At 43.9% G+C, this 17846-nt stretch overlaps 1 protein-coding gene across 4 annotated transcripts; it reads right to left on the bottom strand.

Annotated features, from left to right (window-relative positions):
• Positions 1 to 44: 44 nt before the first annotated feature.
• On the bottom strand, positions 45 to 15818 carry LOC123723928 (steroid 21-hydroxylase). Of its 4 annotated transcripts, none has more exons than XM_045697356.1 (12): positions 15613 to 15818; positions 14755 to 14969; positions 14538 to 14627; positions 13675 to 13883; positions 12729 to 12824; positions 7541 to 7651; positions 7290 to 7376; positions 7038 to 7133; positions 6176 to 6289; positions 1868 to 2034; positions 690 to 793; positions 45 to 476 (listed from the first exon to the last, which is right to left on the bottom strand). In XM_045697356.1, exons 3-12 carry the CDS (start codon positions 14623 to 14625, stop codon positions 229 to 231), a joined length of 1320 nt encoding a protein of 439 aa, XP_045553312.1. In that variant the 5' UTR covers positions 14626 to 14627; positions 14755 to 14969; positions 15613 to 15818; the 3' UTR covers positions 45 to 228. The 4 variants fall into 4 exon arrangements, with proteins under 4 accessions (XP_045553312.1, XP_045553304.1, XP_045553307.1 ...); XM_045697348.1 differs by having other exon boundaries at positions 14778 to 14969; XM_045697351.1 differs by having other exon boundaries at positions 13729 to 13883; positions 14778 to 14969.
• Positions 15819 to 17846: the final 2028 nt, after the last annotated feature.

Here is a 17846-nt window from a genome sequence, read left to right as displayed (position 1 = left end):
AGGCTACCTTTGATGTATCTATTTAGGGAGTCAGAAATGCATCCTTCGTTGTTAAAAGAGGAAGTATTTATTAGAAATGGAAAATATTATTCTATACATTCCAATTCCTTCACCATTACTGCACAATACTATACAATATATGCCTTCTCTCACAGGGATACTTCCTCTAGAGCCTAATGATTGATACAAATATAATGTGATCACTGTACATGAACAAACTCGGAGAGGTCAAGGCCCTGGTCTGGGCCATGCTATGACTGTGTAGGCCTTGGCTTTGAGTACCACACTGGCTACTCCTGTCAGGTCTGGCAGAGAGGCCCGGCTTTCAGCAGGTACGAACTGGAAATCACACAACAAGTAGGCGGTGAACAGAAACAATTCCATTTTGGCCACGGCCTCCCCCAAACACAGCCGAGCGCCCCCTCCGAAAGGCAGGAGAGCACGCGTGGAGGCCCCCCCACCCTCCAGGAACCGCTCTGAAAGAGAGAGGATCTACTGTTAGTTGCTGCTGGAACTATGTTGCTGAGCCAAGTGAAAGGAATGCTAGCCTGCATCCCAAATGGTACCCTATTCCCTATATAGTGCACTACTTTTAACCTGAAACTTATGGGCCTAGATCAATAGTAATTCACTATATAGGAAATAGGATGCCATTCGGAACATTACCAGTACACTCAATAGCCCAGCACCTGGTTTGAAGGCATAGGGATCTGTCCACACTGCAGGGTCATGATGCGCCCCAAACAAATTGGGGATGATGACAGTGTTCTTAGGGATGAAGTAGCCTGCAATACTGAACACATATGGAATAGACACAGAGTTATACATAGCACATACATTGAGTATACCAAACATTAGGAACACCTTCCTAATATTGAGTTGTACCCCGCTCCCTCAGAACAGCATCAGTTCATTGGGACATGGACTACAAGGTGTCGAAAGCGTTCCACAGGGATGCTGGCCCATGTTGACTCCAATGTTTCCCACAGTTGTGTCAAGTTGGCTGGATGTCCTTTGAGTGGTGGACGATTCCTGATACACACAGGAAATTGTTGAGCGTGAAAAACCCAGCAGCGTTGCAGTTCTTGACACAAACTGATGCGCCTGGCACCTACTACCATACCCCATTCAAAGGCAATGAAATATTTTGTCTTGCCCATTCACCCTCTGAATGGCACACACACACAATCCATGTCCCAATTGTCTCAAGGATTAAAAATCCTTCTTTAACCTGTCTCCTCCCCTTCTTCTACACTGACTGAAGTGGATTTAACAAGTGACATCATTAAGAGATCATAGCTTTCACCTGGATTCACCTGGTCAGTCTGTGTCGTGGAAAGAGCAGGTATTCTTAATGTTTTGTATACTCAGTGTATAAACATGCATTAGTACAGTATGATGAGGTATTACATTTAGGTAGAAAAACGGCATAGAAGAGAAGTTGGCAAGGCAAATGTACTGTACAAAGCAGAGTAACAGCATCAAAACATAAGCTCCCATAGGATGGTGAAAGTTAAGCTGTATAGTACTTTCCCACTGTGCATTTATTGAGATGCTGTGTAGAGTAATCTTATACAGTAATGATATACACTAAAGATATACAGTAATGATATACAGTAATATGATATACAGTAAAGATATACAGTAAAGATATACAGTACTACAGTAAGTATATCTCAGAGGAGACTGGTGGGAGGGGTTATAGGAGGACAGGCTCATTGTAATGGCTGGAATGGATTTGATGGAACGGAGTCAAACACATCAAATAAATGGAAACCACATGTTTGACTCTGTTCCTTTTATTCCATTTTAGCCCGTCCTCCTATAGCTCCTCCCACCAGCCTCCTCTGGTATATCTTCCATTCACCTGCTGTCTCTGATGGCTCTGTGAGGCACGGCTAGCGGAGCCACAGGTCTGAGTCTGAGCACCTCACTGATCACAGCACACAGCACTGGCAGCCTGTGTCTGTCACTGTACTGAGGGTAGCGCCCGTCCAGCACCGAACACAACTCATCATACACTCTGTACTGCACCTAGGGGGGGGAGGAGGAGGACGAGGAGGAGAGAACCAGGGTCAGCACACTATCAAATTATGTTTTTTTGACATCATTGTAAGCCTGCCACACGCACACTATATGATACATTTAAGAATGAGTGTGAGTTTTTGTCACAACCCGGCTCGTAGGAAGTGACAAAGAGCTTTTATAGGACCAGGGCACAAATAATAGTAATCAATAATTTTGCTCTTTATTTAACCATCTTACAAATAAAACCTTAATCTAAAATTGTGAATAACTCACCACAGGTTAATGAGAAGGGTGTGCTTGAAAGGATGCACATAAATACAATATTGGGATGTATTGGAGAAAGTCTCAGTCTTAAATCATTTTCCACACAGTCTGTGCTTGTATTTAGTTTTCATGCTAGTGAGGGCTGAGAATCCACTCTCACATAGGTACGTGGTTGCAAAGGGCATCAGTGTCTTAACAGCGCGATTTGCCAAGGCAGGATACTCTGAGCGCAGCCCAATCCAGAAATCTGGCAGTGGCTTCTGATTAAATTCAATTTTCACAGAACCGCTTGTTGTAATTTCGATGAGGCTCTCTTGTTCAGATATCGGTAAGTGGACTGGAGGCAGGGCATGAAAGGGATAACGAATCCAGTTGTTTGTGTCATCCGTTTCGGGAAAGTATCTGCGTAATTGCGCACCCAGCTCACTCAGGTGCTTCGCTATATATATCACATTTCACATTGTCCGTAAGCTTGAGTTCATTTTCACAACAAAACATCATACAATGATGGAAAGACCTGTGTGTTGTCCTTGTTAATGCAGACAGAGAAGAACTCCAACTTCTTAATCATAGCCTCAATGTTGTCCCACACACTGATTATAGTTGTGGAGAGTCCCTGTAATCCCAGATTCAGATCATTCAGGCGAGAAAAAAAACATCACCCAGATAGGCCAGTCGTGTGAGAAACTCATCAGACAAGTGAAAATTATGGTCACTAAAGAAAACTTTAAGCTCGTCTCGCAATTCCAAAAAACATGTCAATACATTGCCCCTTCATAACCAGCGCACTTCTGTATGTTGTAAAAGCGTTACATGGTCGCTGCCCATATCATTGCATAGTGCAGAAAATACATGAGAGTTCAGGGACCTTGCTTTAACAAAGTTAACCATTTTCACTGTAGTGTCCAAAACGTCTTTCAAGCTGTCAGGCATTCCCTTGGCAGCAAGAGCCTCTCGGTGGATGCTGCAGTGTACCCAAGTGGTGTCGGGAGCAACTGCTTGGACGCGCGTTACCACTCCACTATGTCTCCCTGTCATGGCTTTTGCGCCATCAGTACAGATACCAACATGAGTAGCAGCTACATTTGGCTACATACGGACCGTTAGTGGAATCCCCGCGAGAGAATAACAGTTAATGTGATTGGATGTTAATTATTTGACTAGGCTACCTGTATTTGACATTGTGTTGTTATTTCGCTGAACACTAGATGGTTTAATTTTTCTTGGGGCAGTGAAACGAGGCAACTCAGGCGAGGAAAAAAACCTTACCCAAATGTACAGCCCCGTTGGACTGTTTGAAAATGTGAAGCAGAAAACATTTTAAAAAGTGTGAATCACATTTTTATTTGACGTACTCCAGACGACATTGCGCGTACCCCTGGTGGTAGTATAGTGTATCTAGTTCTGTAGTGTAGTGTATAGAGTTCTGTAGTGTATAGAGTTCTGTAGCGTATAGAGTTCTGTAGCGTATAGAGTTCTGTAGCGTATAGAGTTCTGTAGTGTAGCGTAGCGTATAGAGTTCTGTAGTGTATAGAGTTCTGTAGCGTATAGAGTTCTGTAGTGTATAGAGTTCTGTAGTGTAGCGTAGCGTATAGAGTTCTGTAGCGTATAGAGTTCTGTAGTGTAGCGTATAGAGTTCTGTAGTGTATAGAGTTCTGTAGTGTAGCGTATAGAGTTCTGTAGTGTATAGAGTTCTGTAGCGTATAGAGTTCTGTAGTGTATAGAGTTCTGTAGTGTAGCGTATAGAGTTCTGTAGTGTATAGAGTTCTGTAGTGTAGCGTATAGAGTTCTGTAGTGTATAGAGTTCTGTAGTGTATAGAGTTCTGTAGTGTATAGAGTTCTGTAGCGTATAGAGTTCTGTAGTGTATAGAGTTCTGTAGTGTAGCGTATAGAGTTCTGTAGTGTATAGAGTTCTGTAGTGTAGCGTATAGAGTTCTGTAGTGTATAGAGTTCTGTAGCGTAGCGTATAGAGTTCTGTAGCGTATAGAGTTCTGTAGTGTATAGAGTTCTGTAGCGTATAGAGTTCTGTAGTGTATAGAGTTCTGTAGTGTATAGAGTTCTGTAGTGTAGCGTATAGAGTTCTGTAGCGTATAGAGTTCTGTAGCGTATAGAGTTCTGTAGCGTATAGAGTTCTGTAGTGTATAGAGTTCTGTAGTGTCGTATAGAGTTCTGTAGCGTATAGAGTTCTGTAGCGTATAGAGTTCTGTAGTGTAGCGTATAGAGTTCTGTAGTGTACCGTATAGAGTTCTGTAGTGTAGCGTAGCGTATAGAGTTCTGTAGTGTAGCGTATAGAGTTCTGTAGTGTATAGAGTTCTGTAGTGTAGCGTAGCGTATAGAGTTCTGTAGTGTATAGAGTTCTGTAGTGTAGCGTAGCGTATAGAGTTCTGTAGTGTAGCGTAGTGTATAGAGTTCTGTAGTGTAGCGTAGCGTATAGAGTTCTGTAGTGTAGCGTATAGAGTTCTGTAGTGTATAGAGTTCTGTAGTGTAGCGTAGCGTATAGAGTTCTGTAGTGTATAGAGTTCTGTAGTGTAGCGTAGCGTATAGAGTTCTGTAGTGTAGCGTAGCGTATAGAGTTCTGTAGTGTAGCGTAGCGTATAGAGTTCTGTAGTGTAGCGTATAGAGTTCTGTAGTGTATAGAGTTCTGTAGCGTATAGAGTTCTGTAGTGTATAGAGTTCTGTAGTATAGCGTAGCAAATAGAGTTCTGTAGCTTATAGAGTTCTGTAGCGTATAGAGTTCTGTAGTGTAGCGTATAGAGTTCTGTAGTGTATAGAGTTCTGTAGTGTAGCGTATAGAGTTCTGTAGTGTAGCGTAGCGTATAGAGTTCTGTAGCGTATAGAGTTCTGTAGTGTAGCGTATAGAGTTCTGTAGTGTATAGAGTTCTGTAGCGTATAGAGTTCTGTAGTGTATAGAGTTCTGTAGTGTAGCGTATAGAGTTCTGTAGCGTATAGAGTTCTGTAGCGTATAGAGTTCTGTAGTGTAGCGTAGCGTATAGAGTTCTGTAGTGTAGCGTAGCGTATAGAGTTCTGTAGTGTATAGAGTTCTGTAGTGTAGCGTATAGAGTTCTGTAGCGTATAGAGTTCTGTAGTGTAGCGTATAGAGTTCTGTAGTGTATAGAGTTCTGTAGTGTAGTGTAGCGTATAGAGTTCTGTAGCGTATAGAGTTCTGTAGCGTATAGAGTTCTGTAGTGTATAGTTCTGTAGTGTAGCGTAGCGTATAGAGTTCTGTAGTGTAGTGTATAGAGTTCTGTAGTGTAGCGTATAGAGTTCTGTAGTGTATAGAGTTCTGTAGTGTAGTTCGTAGCGTATAGAGTTCTGTAGTGTAGCGTATAGAGTTCTGTAGTGTATAGAGTTCTTTAGTGTAGCGTAGCGAATAGAGTTCTGTAGCGTATAGAGTTCTGTAGTGTAGTTCGTAGCGTATAGAGTTCTGTAGTGTAGCGTATAGAGTTCTGTAGTGTATAGAGTTCTGTAGTGTAGCGTAGCGTATATAGTTCTGTAGTGTAGCGTAGCGTATAGAGTTCTGTAGTGTATAGAGTTCTGTAGTGTAGCGTAGCGTATACAGTTCTTTAGTCATTTAGCAGAGTTCTGTTATAGAGCGTTACTTGGTGCTTCACCTATGTATCCAGTGGAACACCACTTTACTATAGTGCATCTAATAGAGTTCTGTAGTGTGGCGTAGCGTACTGCGTATAGAGTTCTGTAGCGTATAGAGTTCTGTAGCGTAGCGTATAGAGTTCTGTAGTGTATAGAGTTCTGTAGTGTAGCGTATAGAGTTCTGTAGCGTATAGAGTTCTGTAGCGTATAGAGTTCTGTAGCGTAGCGTATAGAGTTCTGTAGCGTAGCGTATAGAGTTCTGTAGCGTAGCGTATAGAGTTCTGTAGTGTACCTCAGGCCTGTGCAGTAGGAAGGCCACAGTCCAGCTGAGCCAGGCAGCTGTTGTCTCCGTTCCCCCGATCAGAAGGTCCACAGTGGCCATGTGGACGTGAGTGTCTGTCAGGACCTGTGAATGGACCATGTCCTTACTACAGACCATGACCATGGCTGTGACCCAAATGGTGCTCTATTCTCTATATAGTGCACTGCTTTTAACCAGGGCCATGGTCAAAAGTAGTGCACTAGGGAATAGGGTGCCATTTCAGATGCGCAATATAACACTTACTATTACATATTTATAGCAAGTAGTAGGCTTATATTGTAAGCATTTGCTATGTGATTTTGATTGACTACCATGATAAAACACAGGCTGGTCTCATAGACTAGACCTAACATAGTAAACGTTAATCTGGAAAACTCAAATTAGTATGATATGTTACGTTTGGTGTGGTTACATAAGAAAGTTACTTAACACGAACGTCTAGCAATCCAAGGGTTGCGTGTTTGAATCTCGTCACGGATAACTTTTATCTAATTAGCAACTTTGCAACTACTTACTACTTTTTAGATGCTTTGCAACTACTTAGCATGTTAGCTAACCCTTCCCCTAACCAAAACTTTAACCCTTTAACCTAACTCCAAACCATAACCTTTCTAACGTTAGCCTTAGCCACCTAGCTAACGTTAGCCACAACAAATTAGAATTCGCAACATATCATACTTTTTGCAAATTGCAAACATATTGTACAAATTTCTATTAATACATACTTTACAAAACGTAACCTATAAAATTAATAGTAGTGTCCCAGATTCACTTTACTATCTTACGTCTACATCTGAGTTCAGGTTGTAAACCATGATAAGCCAGAACCTACCACACCCTGTGTTGTGTCCTGGGGCTTCCCAAGGCCGTTGAGGAGAGCGCCTGTGATGGCAATGGCGTCCTCAGATGTTTTGCTCGGTGCCTGCATCTGTGGCAGCAATTCAGTTCATATATTCCATATGCTACCAATGTACCCATATTACATTACAGATGCTTTTTTAAAACTTTGACATGATTGTCTTTGTGATTGCTGCTGGCTACTTGAACATACGTTTGAAAAAGAAGCTACAGTATTCACACCAACCCTGTACTCATCCAGATGTGTTTTGATGATTTCATCTCTCCTGGCCACCTCTTTCAGAAGACGGGAGAACGGAGGATTGGGCAATTTCTTAGACAAATGGGAACAGATCAATATAATTACATAATAGAATCACATATTCCCACTTATGTTTGCACCGTTTTAGACATTTTTAATTTGTGTATCAGAGTAGCTGTCTGTGCATGCAGTTTCCCTATCAGATAGTGTAGTATGAGTGTATAAACTTGACCAACCCTGAGCAGTGGGAAGGAGTCCAGAGCAGAGATCCAGGGAGAGCCCCATAGAGACACGATCTCATTAAGACAGCCATGCAGTCTCTGCAGCTCTGCAGAACTCTTCTCATACTGAAAGACACCGACAAATAGACAAAGGTTACAAACACAGACAAATGAATCAGTACATTACAGGAAGTCCCACTTATACCATTTACCGTTTGATACTACTGTATGTAAAGCGTCTTTGGCTCCTTGAAAAGTTATTACATTTTTTATTTTTGTATTATCATTATAATAATAATAATTATTATAATAATTATTATCAGTATCATAATTATTATTATTATCATTATTATTATCATTATTATTCTTATTATCATAATTACTATTATCATTATCCTTAGTATTATCATAATTATTATCAGTATTATTCTTATTTACATCACACACAGTAGTACAGTAGATGCTTTGCCAAATGTGGCATAACCCTTTTCCACCTTCTATAACATGACTTTACATTATTGATAAAGCACCAATACGTTTTTCTTTTATAAAGGATTGATAAACCCTTTCAGGTTGTTGTTAGATTAAACTGGGATATAATTAGATATTACTTCAACACTGAAACAATGTACTATTACATAACCCACTGGGCACAGACATCAGTTCAACGTTAAGTTTTGATTTACATTTGTTTGAGTTGTCAACTAACGTGAATTCAACGGGAAATCAACCAAAAATGTCACCAATGGTGATGGATTTAATGGATAATGGATTTAGGTTAAAAGTTGGGTAAAATAATAAATAAATCCCTTACGTTGATGAGTTTTTGCAAATCCAATTAGTTTTCCACGTTGATTCAACTTCATCACATAGATTTTTTTGTGTTGAAATGACTTGGAAACAATGTTGATTCAACCAGTTTTTGCCCAGTGGGAAGTTTATTGGATCAAAATGTGTTGTTGGTCAATTTGATGTCATTCGTTGCGTAAAGTTGCACAACCTTAACAGTAAACTAACCATGCATGGCTATCACTGTAAGCACACCACCCACATACCCAAAACACACGGACGACTGTGTGATCATGCTCTCCACAGCCGATGTGAGTAAGACCTTTTAACAGGTCAACATTCACAAGGCCGCAGGGCCAGACGGATTACCAGGACGTGTACTCCGAGCATGCGCTGACCAACTGGCAAGTGCCTTCACTGACATTTTCAACCTCTCCCTGTCTGAGTCTGTAATACCAACATGTTTCAAGCAGACCACCATAGTCTCTGTGCCTAAAAACACTAAGGTAATCTACCTAAATGACTACCGACCCGTAGCACTCACATCTGTAGCCATGAAGTGCTTTGAAAGGCTGGTCACGGCTCACATCAACACCATTATCCCAAAAACCCTTGATCCACTCCAATTTGCATACTGCCCCAACAGATCCACAGATGATGCAATCTCTATTGCACCCCACACTGCCCTTTCGCACCTGGACAAAAGGAACACCTATGTGAGAATGCTATTCATTGACTACAGTTCAGCGTTCAACACCATAGTGCCCTCAAAGCTCATCACTACGCTAAGGACCCTGGGACTAAACACCTCCCTCTGCAACTGGATTCTGGACTTCCTGACGGGCCACCCCCATGTGGTAAGGGTAGGTAACAACACATCCGTCACACTGATCCTCAACACGTGGGCCCCTCAGCGGTGCGTTCTCAGTCCCCTCCTGTACTCCCTGTTCACTCGTGACTGCACGGCCAGGCACGACTCCAACACCATCATTAAGTTTGCTGATGACACAACAGTGGTAGGCCTGATCACCAACAACAACGAGACAGCCTATAGGGAGGAGGTCAGAGACTTGGCCGTGTGGTGCCAGGACAACAACCTCTCCCTCAACGTGATCAAGACAAAGGAGATAATTGTGGACAATTTTTTAACTTTTTTATTTCACCTTCATTTAACCAGGTAGGCTAGTTGAGAACAAGTTCTCATTTACAACTGCGACCTGGCCAAGATAAAGCAAAGCAGTGTGACACAGACAACAACACAGAGTTACACATGGAGTAAACAATAAACAAGCCAATAACACAATAAACAAGTTAATGGCACAGTAGAAAAAAAGAAAGTCTATATACAGTGTGTGCAAAAGGCATGAGGTAGGCAATAAATAGGCCATAGGAGCGAATAATTACAATTTAGCAGATTAACCCTGGAGGGATAAATGAGCATATGATGATGTGCAAGTAGAGATACTGGTGTGCAAAAGAGCAGAAAAGTAAATGAAATAAAAACAGTATGGGTATGAGGTAGGTAGATTGGGTGGGCAATTTACAGATGGACTGTGTACAGCAGCAGCGATCGGTTAGCTGCTCAGATAGCTGATGTTTAAAGTTGGTGAGGGAAATAAAAGTCTCCAACTTTATTGATTTTTGTAATTCGTTCCAGTTACTTGTAGCAGAGAACTGGAATGAAAGGCGGCCAAATGAGGTGTTGGCTTTGGAGGTGATCAGTGAGATATACCTGCTGGAACGTGTGCTACGGGTGGGTGTTGTTATCGTGACCAGTGAACTGAGAGAAGGCGGAGCTTTACCTAGCATAGACTTATAGATGACCTGGAGCCAGTGGGTCTGGCGACGAATATGTAGCGAGGGCCAGCCGACTAGAGCATACAGGTCGCAGTGGTGGGTGGTATAAGGTGATTTGGTAACAAAACAGATGGCACTGTGATAGACTGCATCCAGTTTGCTGAGTAGAGTATTGGAAGCTATTTTGTAGATGACATCGCCGAAGTCGAGGATCGGTAGGGTAGTCAGTTTTACTAGGGTAAGTTTGGCGGTGTGGGTGAAGGAGGCTTTGTTGCGAAATAGAAAGCCGATTCTAGATTTGATTTTGGATTGGAGATGTTTAATATGAGTCTGGAAGGAGAGTTTACAGTCTAACCAGACGCCTAGGTATTTATAGTTGTTCACATATTCTAGGTTGGAACTGTCCAGGGTGGTGATGCTAGTCGGGCGGGCGGGTGCGGGCAGCGAACGGTTGAAAAGCATGCATTTGGTTTTACTAGCGTTTAACAGCAGTTGGAGGCCACGGAAGGAGTGTTGTATGGCATTGAAGCTCGTTTGGAGGTTAGTTAGCACAGTGTCCAAGGAAGGGCCAGAAGTATACAGAATGGTGTCGTCTGCATAGAGGTGGATCAGGGAATCGCCTGCTGCAAGAGCGACATCATTGATATATACCGAGAAAAGAGTCGGCCCGAGAATTGAACCCTGTGGTACCCCCATAGAGACTGCCAGAGGTCCGGACAACATGCCCTCCGATTTGACACACTGAACGGGGGGACTATTCGATGCTATTGCAGTCAGCCACAAAATGTTTTTGTGCTGGTCAAGGGCAGTCAGGTCTGAAGTGAACCAAGGGCTATATCTGTTCTTAGTTCTGCATTTTTTGGTGAGGAAATTACTTTTAAAGAATGACCAGGCATCCTCGACTGACAGGATGAGGTCAGTATCCTTCCAGGATACCCGGGCCAGGTCGATTAGAAAGGCCTGCTCGCAGAAGTGTTTTAGGGAGCATTTGACAGTGATGAGGGGTGGTCGTTTGACCGCGGATACAGGCAATGAGGCGGTGATTACTGAGATCCTGATTGAAAACAGCGGAGGTGTATTTGGAGGGCAAGTTGGTCAGGATAATGTCTATGAGGGTGCCCATGTTTACGGATTTAGGGTTGTACCTGGTGGGTTCCTTGATGATTTGTGTGAGATTGAGGGCATCTAGCTTAGATTGTAGGACTGCCGGGGTGTTACGCATATCCCAGTTTAGGTCACCTAACAGAACGAACTCTGAGGCTAGATGGGGGGCGATCTATTCACAAATGGTGTTCAGGGCACAGCTGGGAGCGTAGGGGGGTCGCTAGCAGGCGGCAACAGTGAGAGACTTATTTCTGGAGAGATTAATTTTTAAAATTAGAAGTTTGAACTGTTTGGGTATAGACCTGGAAAGTATAACAGAACTTTGCAGGCTATCTCTGCAGTAGATTGCAACTCCTCCCCCTTTGGCAGTTCTATCTTGACGGAAAAAGTTGTAGTTTGGTATGGAAATCTCAGATTTTTTGGTGGCCTTCCTAAGCCAGGATTCATACACGGCAAGGACATCAGGGTTGGCGGAGTGTGCTAAAGTAGTGAGTAAAACAAACTTAGGGAGGAGTTTTCTGATGTTGACATGCATGAAACCAAGGCTTTTCGATCACAGAAGTCAACAAATGAGGGTGCCTGGGGACACGCAGGGCCTGGGTTTACCTCCACATCACCCAAGGAACAGAGGAGGAGTAGGATGAGGGTACGGCTAAAGGATATCAAAACTGGTTGCCTAGAGCGTTGGGGACAAAGAATAAAAGGAGCAGATTTCTGGTCGTGTAGAATAGATTCAGGGCATAATGTGCAGACAGGGGTATGGTGGGGTGCGGGTACAGCGGAGGTAAGCCCAGGCACTGAGTGATGATAAGAGAGGTTGTATCTCTGGACATGCTGGTTATAATGGGTGAGGTCACCGCATGTGTGAGAGGTGGGACAAAGGAGGTATCAGAGGTATGATGAGTGGAACTAGGGGCCACATTGTAAACTAAAACAATGATAACTAACCTAAACAACAGTATACAAGGCATATTGACATTTGAGAGAGACATACAGCGAGGCATAAAGTAATCACAGGTGTTGATTGGGAGAGCTAGCTAGACAACAACGGGTGAGACAACAGGTTTGTTTTTCCAACTGTGATATATAACTGTGCTTATCGTGTCTCTGCTTTTAGATACCTTACCCACGCAGTGGTTGATAAAATACATGACTATATTTCCGTCATGGTTATCCCTTGGCCAAACCTGGTGTCTCTCTTCATTCTAATTCTGGTTATGTCCCAAATAACACCCTATTCCCTATATAGTGCACTACATTTTCACCAAAGTCCAAGTAGTGCACTATATAGGGAATAGGTGCCACTCCTGGTGTATAAACTGAACAGACTCAGAGCACTGACAGATACCTGGCTTCAAATAGTGTTGGTTTTCTTCCAAATACTTGATTGAGCCTGCCTGGAGCAGCCAGATCAAATGTGTGTGGTTTCTATTTTTGGGACTTTTCCATTGGTTCCATTGTGCCAGGCAAGCGCAGACAACAAATACTATTTGAACCCAGGTGTGATCCTCACCTCTTTCCCAAAGGCCAGTGTGGTGATGACGTTACTGGCTGCTACAGTGAAATCCCCAGAGAGGTCCGCAGCTCTGCCATTATAGTCCAGTAGCACCTGATGGATCACAGGTCACATATTCAGATAGAAACTCCCCTCACTGTAAACTAAATATCGATTGCCTCAATTTAAGAAGATGAGTTACCCCGCTGACTTGTAACTTCAACTTTTATTTTGCTGTAACTTTGTCAATTTGAAACAACTACATCGTCTTTACACAGGGCCACAAACAAGAAGTGCAACAAGTGATACGTCATTAAGTTGTGGTTGGCATGTTGCTGAGGTTGTGTTGCATTGTGTAATCTCCAGTTCAGTCAGTCAGTGTACTGGTACATGCTGGTTTACATTCCTTCTCAGAACACAGTGGATTTGTTCCATTCTGCTGTTCCCTCCCTTGGTACATAAAGTGTTCTGTGTTCCGCGCAACGGATCGAAATACCTGCACGTTGGTGTATGCTCCAGTATAGTTCATTACAATGTTTTGACCCCCAGAAAGGTCGAAGGTCTTCGTGGAGTAAACATTTGCAATAAACTATACAGGAGCATACAACCATATAATTACATACAGAACTCTAGAATGCTGAAGCTGAGAGAATATTTTTGTGAGGGTGGATACTTCACAAAAAGGAAAGCTTTATTTCTAACAATTATGAAAGATTTTAGTTCTGGTTTAACCCAGATTAGGATCCTAGCAACATGACAAACAATCATCCATCTTGGTCAGGGAAGCTTTCCTTGGGAATCTGATCAAATGTGTTAAAATGTTGTGTAAAACAATGAATTTGTACATGTACAGGTCATTCTGAAAGTATTCAGACCCTTTCTCTTTTTCCACATTTTGTTACATTACAGCCTTAATCTAAAATGGATTGAATAAATAAAAATCTTATCAATCTACACACAGTACCCCATAATGAGAAAGTGAAAACAGGTTTAGAACTGTCATGTGTTTCATCTCTACTTGTCTCAGCTGGAGGGCCTGTTTCTGGATGACACTGTGGAGCGACTGCTGGGTGCAGCGCTGCAGTGCATTATGGGCCAGACGGCGATGGGCCCTCCACTCCTCACTGTAGTCCCCCAGAGAGATGGAGCGGCCTCCCCCTGACACCACGTCTCCTGGGAGACAGAGAGAGAGAGGGAGAGGGAGGGAGGGAGGGAGAGAGGTAGAGGGAGGGAGGGAGGGGGGTAGAGAGAGGGAGGGAGGGGTAGAGGGAGGGGGGTGTAGGGAGGGAGAGGGAGGGAGGGAGGGAGGGAGGGGGAGGGGAGAGGTAGAGGGAGGGAGGGAGGGGTAGAGAGAGAGGAGGGGTAGAGGGAGGGGGGATGTAGGGAGGGAGGGGGAGGGAGGGAGGGAGAGGAGAGGGAGGGGTAGGGAGGAGGGAGGGGTAGAGAAAACAGAGAGACAGGGAGAGAGGGAGGGAGGGGTAGAGGGAGGGGAGAGGGAGGGAGGGGTAGAGAGAGAGGGGTAGGGAGGGAGGGGTAGAGAGACAGAGAGACAGGTAGAGAGAGGGAGAGGGAGGGAGAGGGAGGGAGGGAGGGGTAGAGAGAAACAGAGAGACAGAGGGAGGGAGAGAGAGAGAGAAGGAGCGAGAGGGAGGTAGGTAGGGAGAGATGGAGGGAGCGATGAGGAAGGGTGGGGTGAAATGGAGGGCGGAGAAAGAGAGTGAGGTGAAGGGTAAATCATTTGAATCAAAAGCACTGTTGGCTTAGAGTAACAGAAGTGAGTGATGGTTGCTGGGAATACTGGGGTGGTTCTAGTAACAGGTTCTTTACCGGTGTAAGAATGTGGTCTCCCAGCAAAGTCAGACCATTTCTTCACCAAGGCTTCTCTGATGATGTCACCACTGTTTAATACCACCATGGCTGCAGCAAACACAAAATACAGAGTCAAGACAAACTTACTGTAATACTGAAACCATTCACATACTGAGGATATCACATGTATAAACAACTATTCTAACTGTCTTGAAACAGAGTTAACTTGAGTCACTTGGTTGGGAGTGACTTCATTACTGGTGTTGCCACACTTGAGGCGGTAGATGTTGCCATAGCGACGTGCCAGGGAGGTCAGGTGACTGGGCAGGTGGTCGTGTGCCAGCTCCAGCATGTTGCCCAGCAGAGGGAGAGAGAGAGGGCCAGGGAGAGAGGGAGAGAGAGAACAGGGAAAGAACTGATAGAAAGAGTGCAGAAGTCTAGACCCAACAGCTTGGGATGGAGGAGGTGGATAACATACAGTAGGTACACAAAGGGAAAGTTGGTTGTCATTATCTTCATAATGTTACTGTTGACCATTGCTAATCAAGCGAAGCCATATGGAAAATGACTTGTCCTTTGACCATTTACATTGAGATTTACATAAGGCCTATTCATAGCCTCTAATCGAACGATAAGCAGAGTTCCAGGTAAAGCAGCTTTTGATATAGATTGTTGAACAGACTGTCATAGATTGTCCTAGACCCTTGAAGGGCCAATCAACAGTTGCTACATCCATGATATGTATGATATTAAGGATATGTACCCATTGATTCTTAAAGAATATAACTTATAAATGCCTTAATGAGCTTAGTTCCACTGTCGTTCCCCGTCAGAACCCAAAATATGACTTTAGTAAATGTCAACAAACACTGTAGAGCGTCAAAACATGGTTACAACTATCATGTTGATATCATGGATAGCTCTGTCTATGAATTTGAGAGAGATTACATTTCTCCAGCCACATCTCTCAGCTTTTAAACGAAACCGTGGTGGGAAGAGGGCTTTGTCTGTGTTTCAACAGCTAATTGGCCCTTTGCCTGTAGGACGTAGACTGTACAGTACATAAAGGAAGAAAGAGCATTGTATTGATTACCTGCTGACTGACATCCACTGGGTTCTCCCTGTGTAACTTTGTCTCCTTTTCCAGGGAGGTAGATCAGCAGGATCCATAACAATGTAAGCATGACCACAGCACCCACAATCACCACTGACACATACACTGTCATTATGCAGGCTTTAAGTCTCACTCTCCTTGTCCCCCAAACATCACCTTTCACTCTGCTCTTCCCTTTTATACAGGACTCCTCACAGACCCTGCATGTGCCACCCCTCTTCAGTGTTGGCATGGTCCTGCTCAAGGATGGGTAAATATTGTCTTGTCTTGACCCTCTGGATAACCAACTATTATTTCAATGTATTTATATGGTGGAAAAAAACAACAGCTGAGAAATGGTACTACGACGACTGAAATCCTTGGATATCTCACTAACATGTTGACCTGACACACCAAAGCACTGAAGGTCTTTGGCTTCTTCTCATGGTGCAACTGGGTGGAAATATGGCTCCAAGTTGGAGGACGATTGAAGTCCTTTGGTCAGCCGAGGTTAGGTGGTACCAGGGTCTTTCTGAAGGACATGTGATTTTAAAGAGGAGGATGTTTACTTTGCTGGAGAGACTCAGATAGGAACAGAGGTGGAACCTATACAGTCTGAGTTCACATAGACGGAAGTCAAAAGATGGGACCAAAGTATCACATTGCAAAATATTAATAGGAATCATTATTAAAGGCAATTTGAAAATAAATGTTTTCAGCTGAGTTTTGAGAATGATCTGCACAATCCTCTCTCTTCCCTCCCCTCTCTCATAACCCTATCCTGTCCTCTCTCTTCCCTCCCTTCTCTCTTCCCTCGCCTCTCTCATAACTCTATCCTGTCCTCTCTCTTCCCTCGCCTCTCTCATAACCCTATCCTGTCCTCTCTCTTCCCTCCCTTCTCTCTTCCCTGCCCTCTCTCATAACTCTATCCTGTCCTCTCTCTTCCCTCCCCTCTCTCATAACCCTATCCTGTCCTCTCTTTTCCCTCCCCTCTCTCATAACTCTATCCTGTCCTCTCTTTTCCCTCCCCCCTCTCATAACTATCCTGTCCTCTCTCTTCCCTCCCCCTCTCATAACTCTATCCTGTCCTCTCTTCATAACTCTATCCTGTCCTCTCTCTTCCCTTTCCCCTCTCATAACTCTATCCTGTCCTCTCTCTTCCTCCCTCCATAACTCTATCCTGTCCTCTCTCTTCCCTCCCCTCTCTCATAACTCTATCCTGTCCTCTCTCTTCCCTGTCCTCTCTCATAACCCTATCCTGTCCTCTCTCTTCCCTGTCCCCTCTCATAACTCTATCCTGTCCTCTCTCATAACTCTATCCTGTCCTCTCTCTTCCCTCCCCTCTCTCATAACTCTATCCTGTCCTCTCTCTTCCCTGTCCTCTCTCATAACTCTATCCTGTCCTCTCTCTTCCCTTCCCCTCTCATAACTCTATCCTGTCCTCTCTCTTCCCTCTCTCATAACCCTATCCTGTCCTCTCCCTTCCCTTCCCCTCTCATAACTCTATCCTGTCCTCTCTCATAACTCTATCCTGTCCTCTCTCTTCCCTCTCCTCTCTCATAACTCTATCCTGTCCTCTCTCTCTCTATCCTGTCCTCTCTCATAACTCTATCCTGTCCCCTCTCATACTCTATCCTGTCCTCTCTCATAACTCTATCCTGTCCTCTCTCTTCCCTTCCCCCCTCTCGTAACTCTTCCCTTCCCCCCTCTCATAACTCTATCCTGTCCTCTCCCTTCCCTTCCCCCTCTCATAACTCTATCCTGTCCTCTCTCTTCCCTCCCCTCTCTCATAACTCTATCCTGTCCTCTCCCTTCCCTTCCCTCTCTCATAACTCTATCCTGTCCTCTCTCTTCCCTGTCTTCTCTCATAACTCTATCCTGTCCTCTCTCATAACTCTATCCTGTCCTCTCTCTTCCCTTCCTCTCTCATAACTCTATCCTGTCCTCTCTCTTAACTCTATCATGTCCTCTCTCATAACTCTATCCTGTCCTCTCTCTTCCCTTCCTCTCTCATAACTCTATCCTGTCCTCTCTCTTCCCTGTCCTCTCTCATAACTTTATACTGTCCTCTCTCCTCCCTGTCCTCTCTCATAACTCTATCCTGTCCTCTCTCATAACTCTATCCTGTCCTCTCTCTTCCCTGCCCTCTCTCATAACTCTATCCTGTCCTCTCTCTACCCTGTCCTCTCTCATAACTCTATCCTGTCCTCTCTCATAACTCTATCCTGTCCTCT

This window comes from Salmo salar, chromosome ssa02, assembly GCF_905237065.1.
Source record: "Salmo salar chromosome ssa02, Ssal_v3.1, whole genome shotgun sequence".
In the NCBI taxonomy this organism is placed as follows: Eukaryota; Metazoa; Chordata; class Actinopteri; order Salmoniformes; family Salmonidae; genus Salmo; species Salmo salar.
This window is presented reverse-complemented; position numbering and strand designations above follow the sequence as displayed.

Coding starts and splice junctions, on each gene's coding strand:
- LOC123723928 (XM_045697348.1), bottom strand. CDS start 15,745: ATGACAGTGTATGTGTCAGTGGTGATTGTGGGTGCTGTGGTCATGCTT. Junction 6,290..7,037: donor AGGACACAACACAGGGTGTG/GTAGGTTCTGGC, acceptor GTCCATTCACAG/GTCCTGACAGACACTCACGT. Junction 794..1,867: donor AGAGCCATCAGAGACAGCAG/GTGAATGGAAGA, acceptor ATATGTGTTCAG/TATTGCAGGCTACTTCATCC.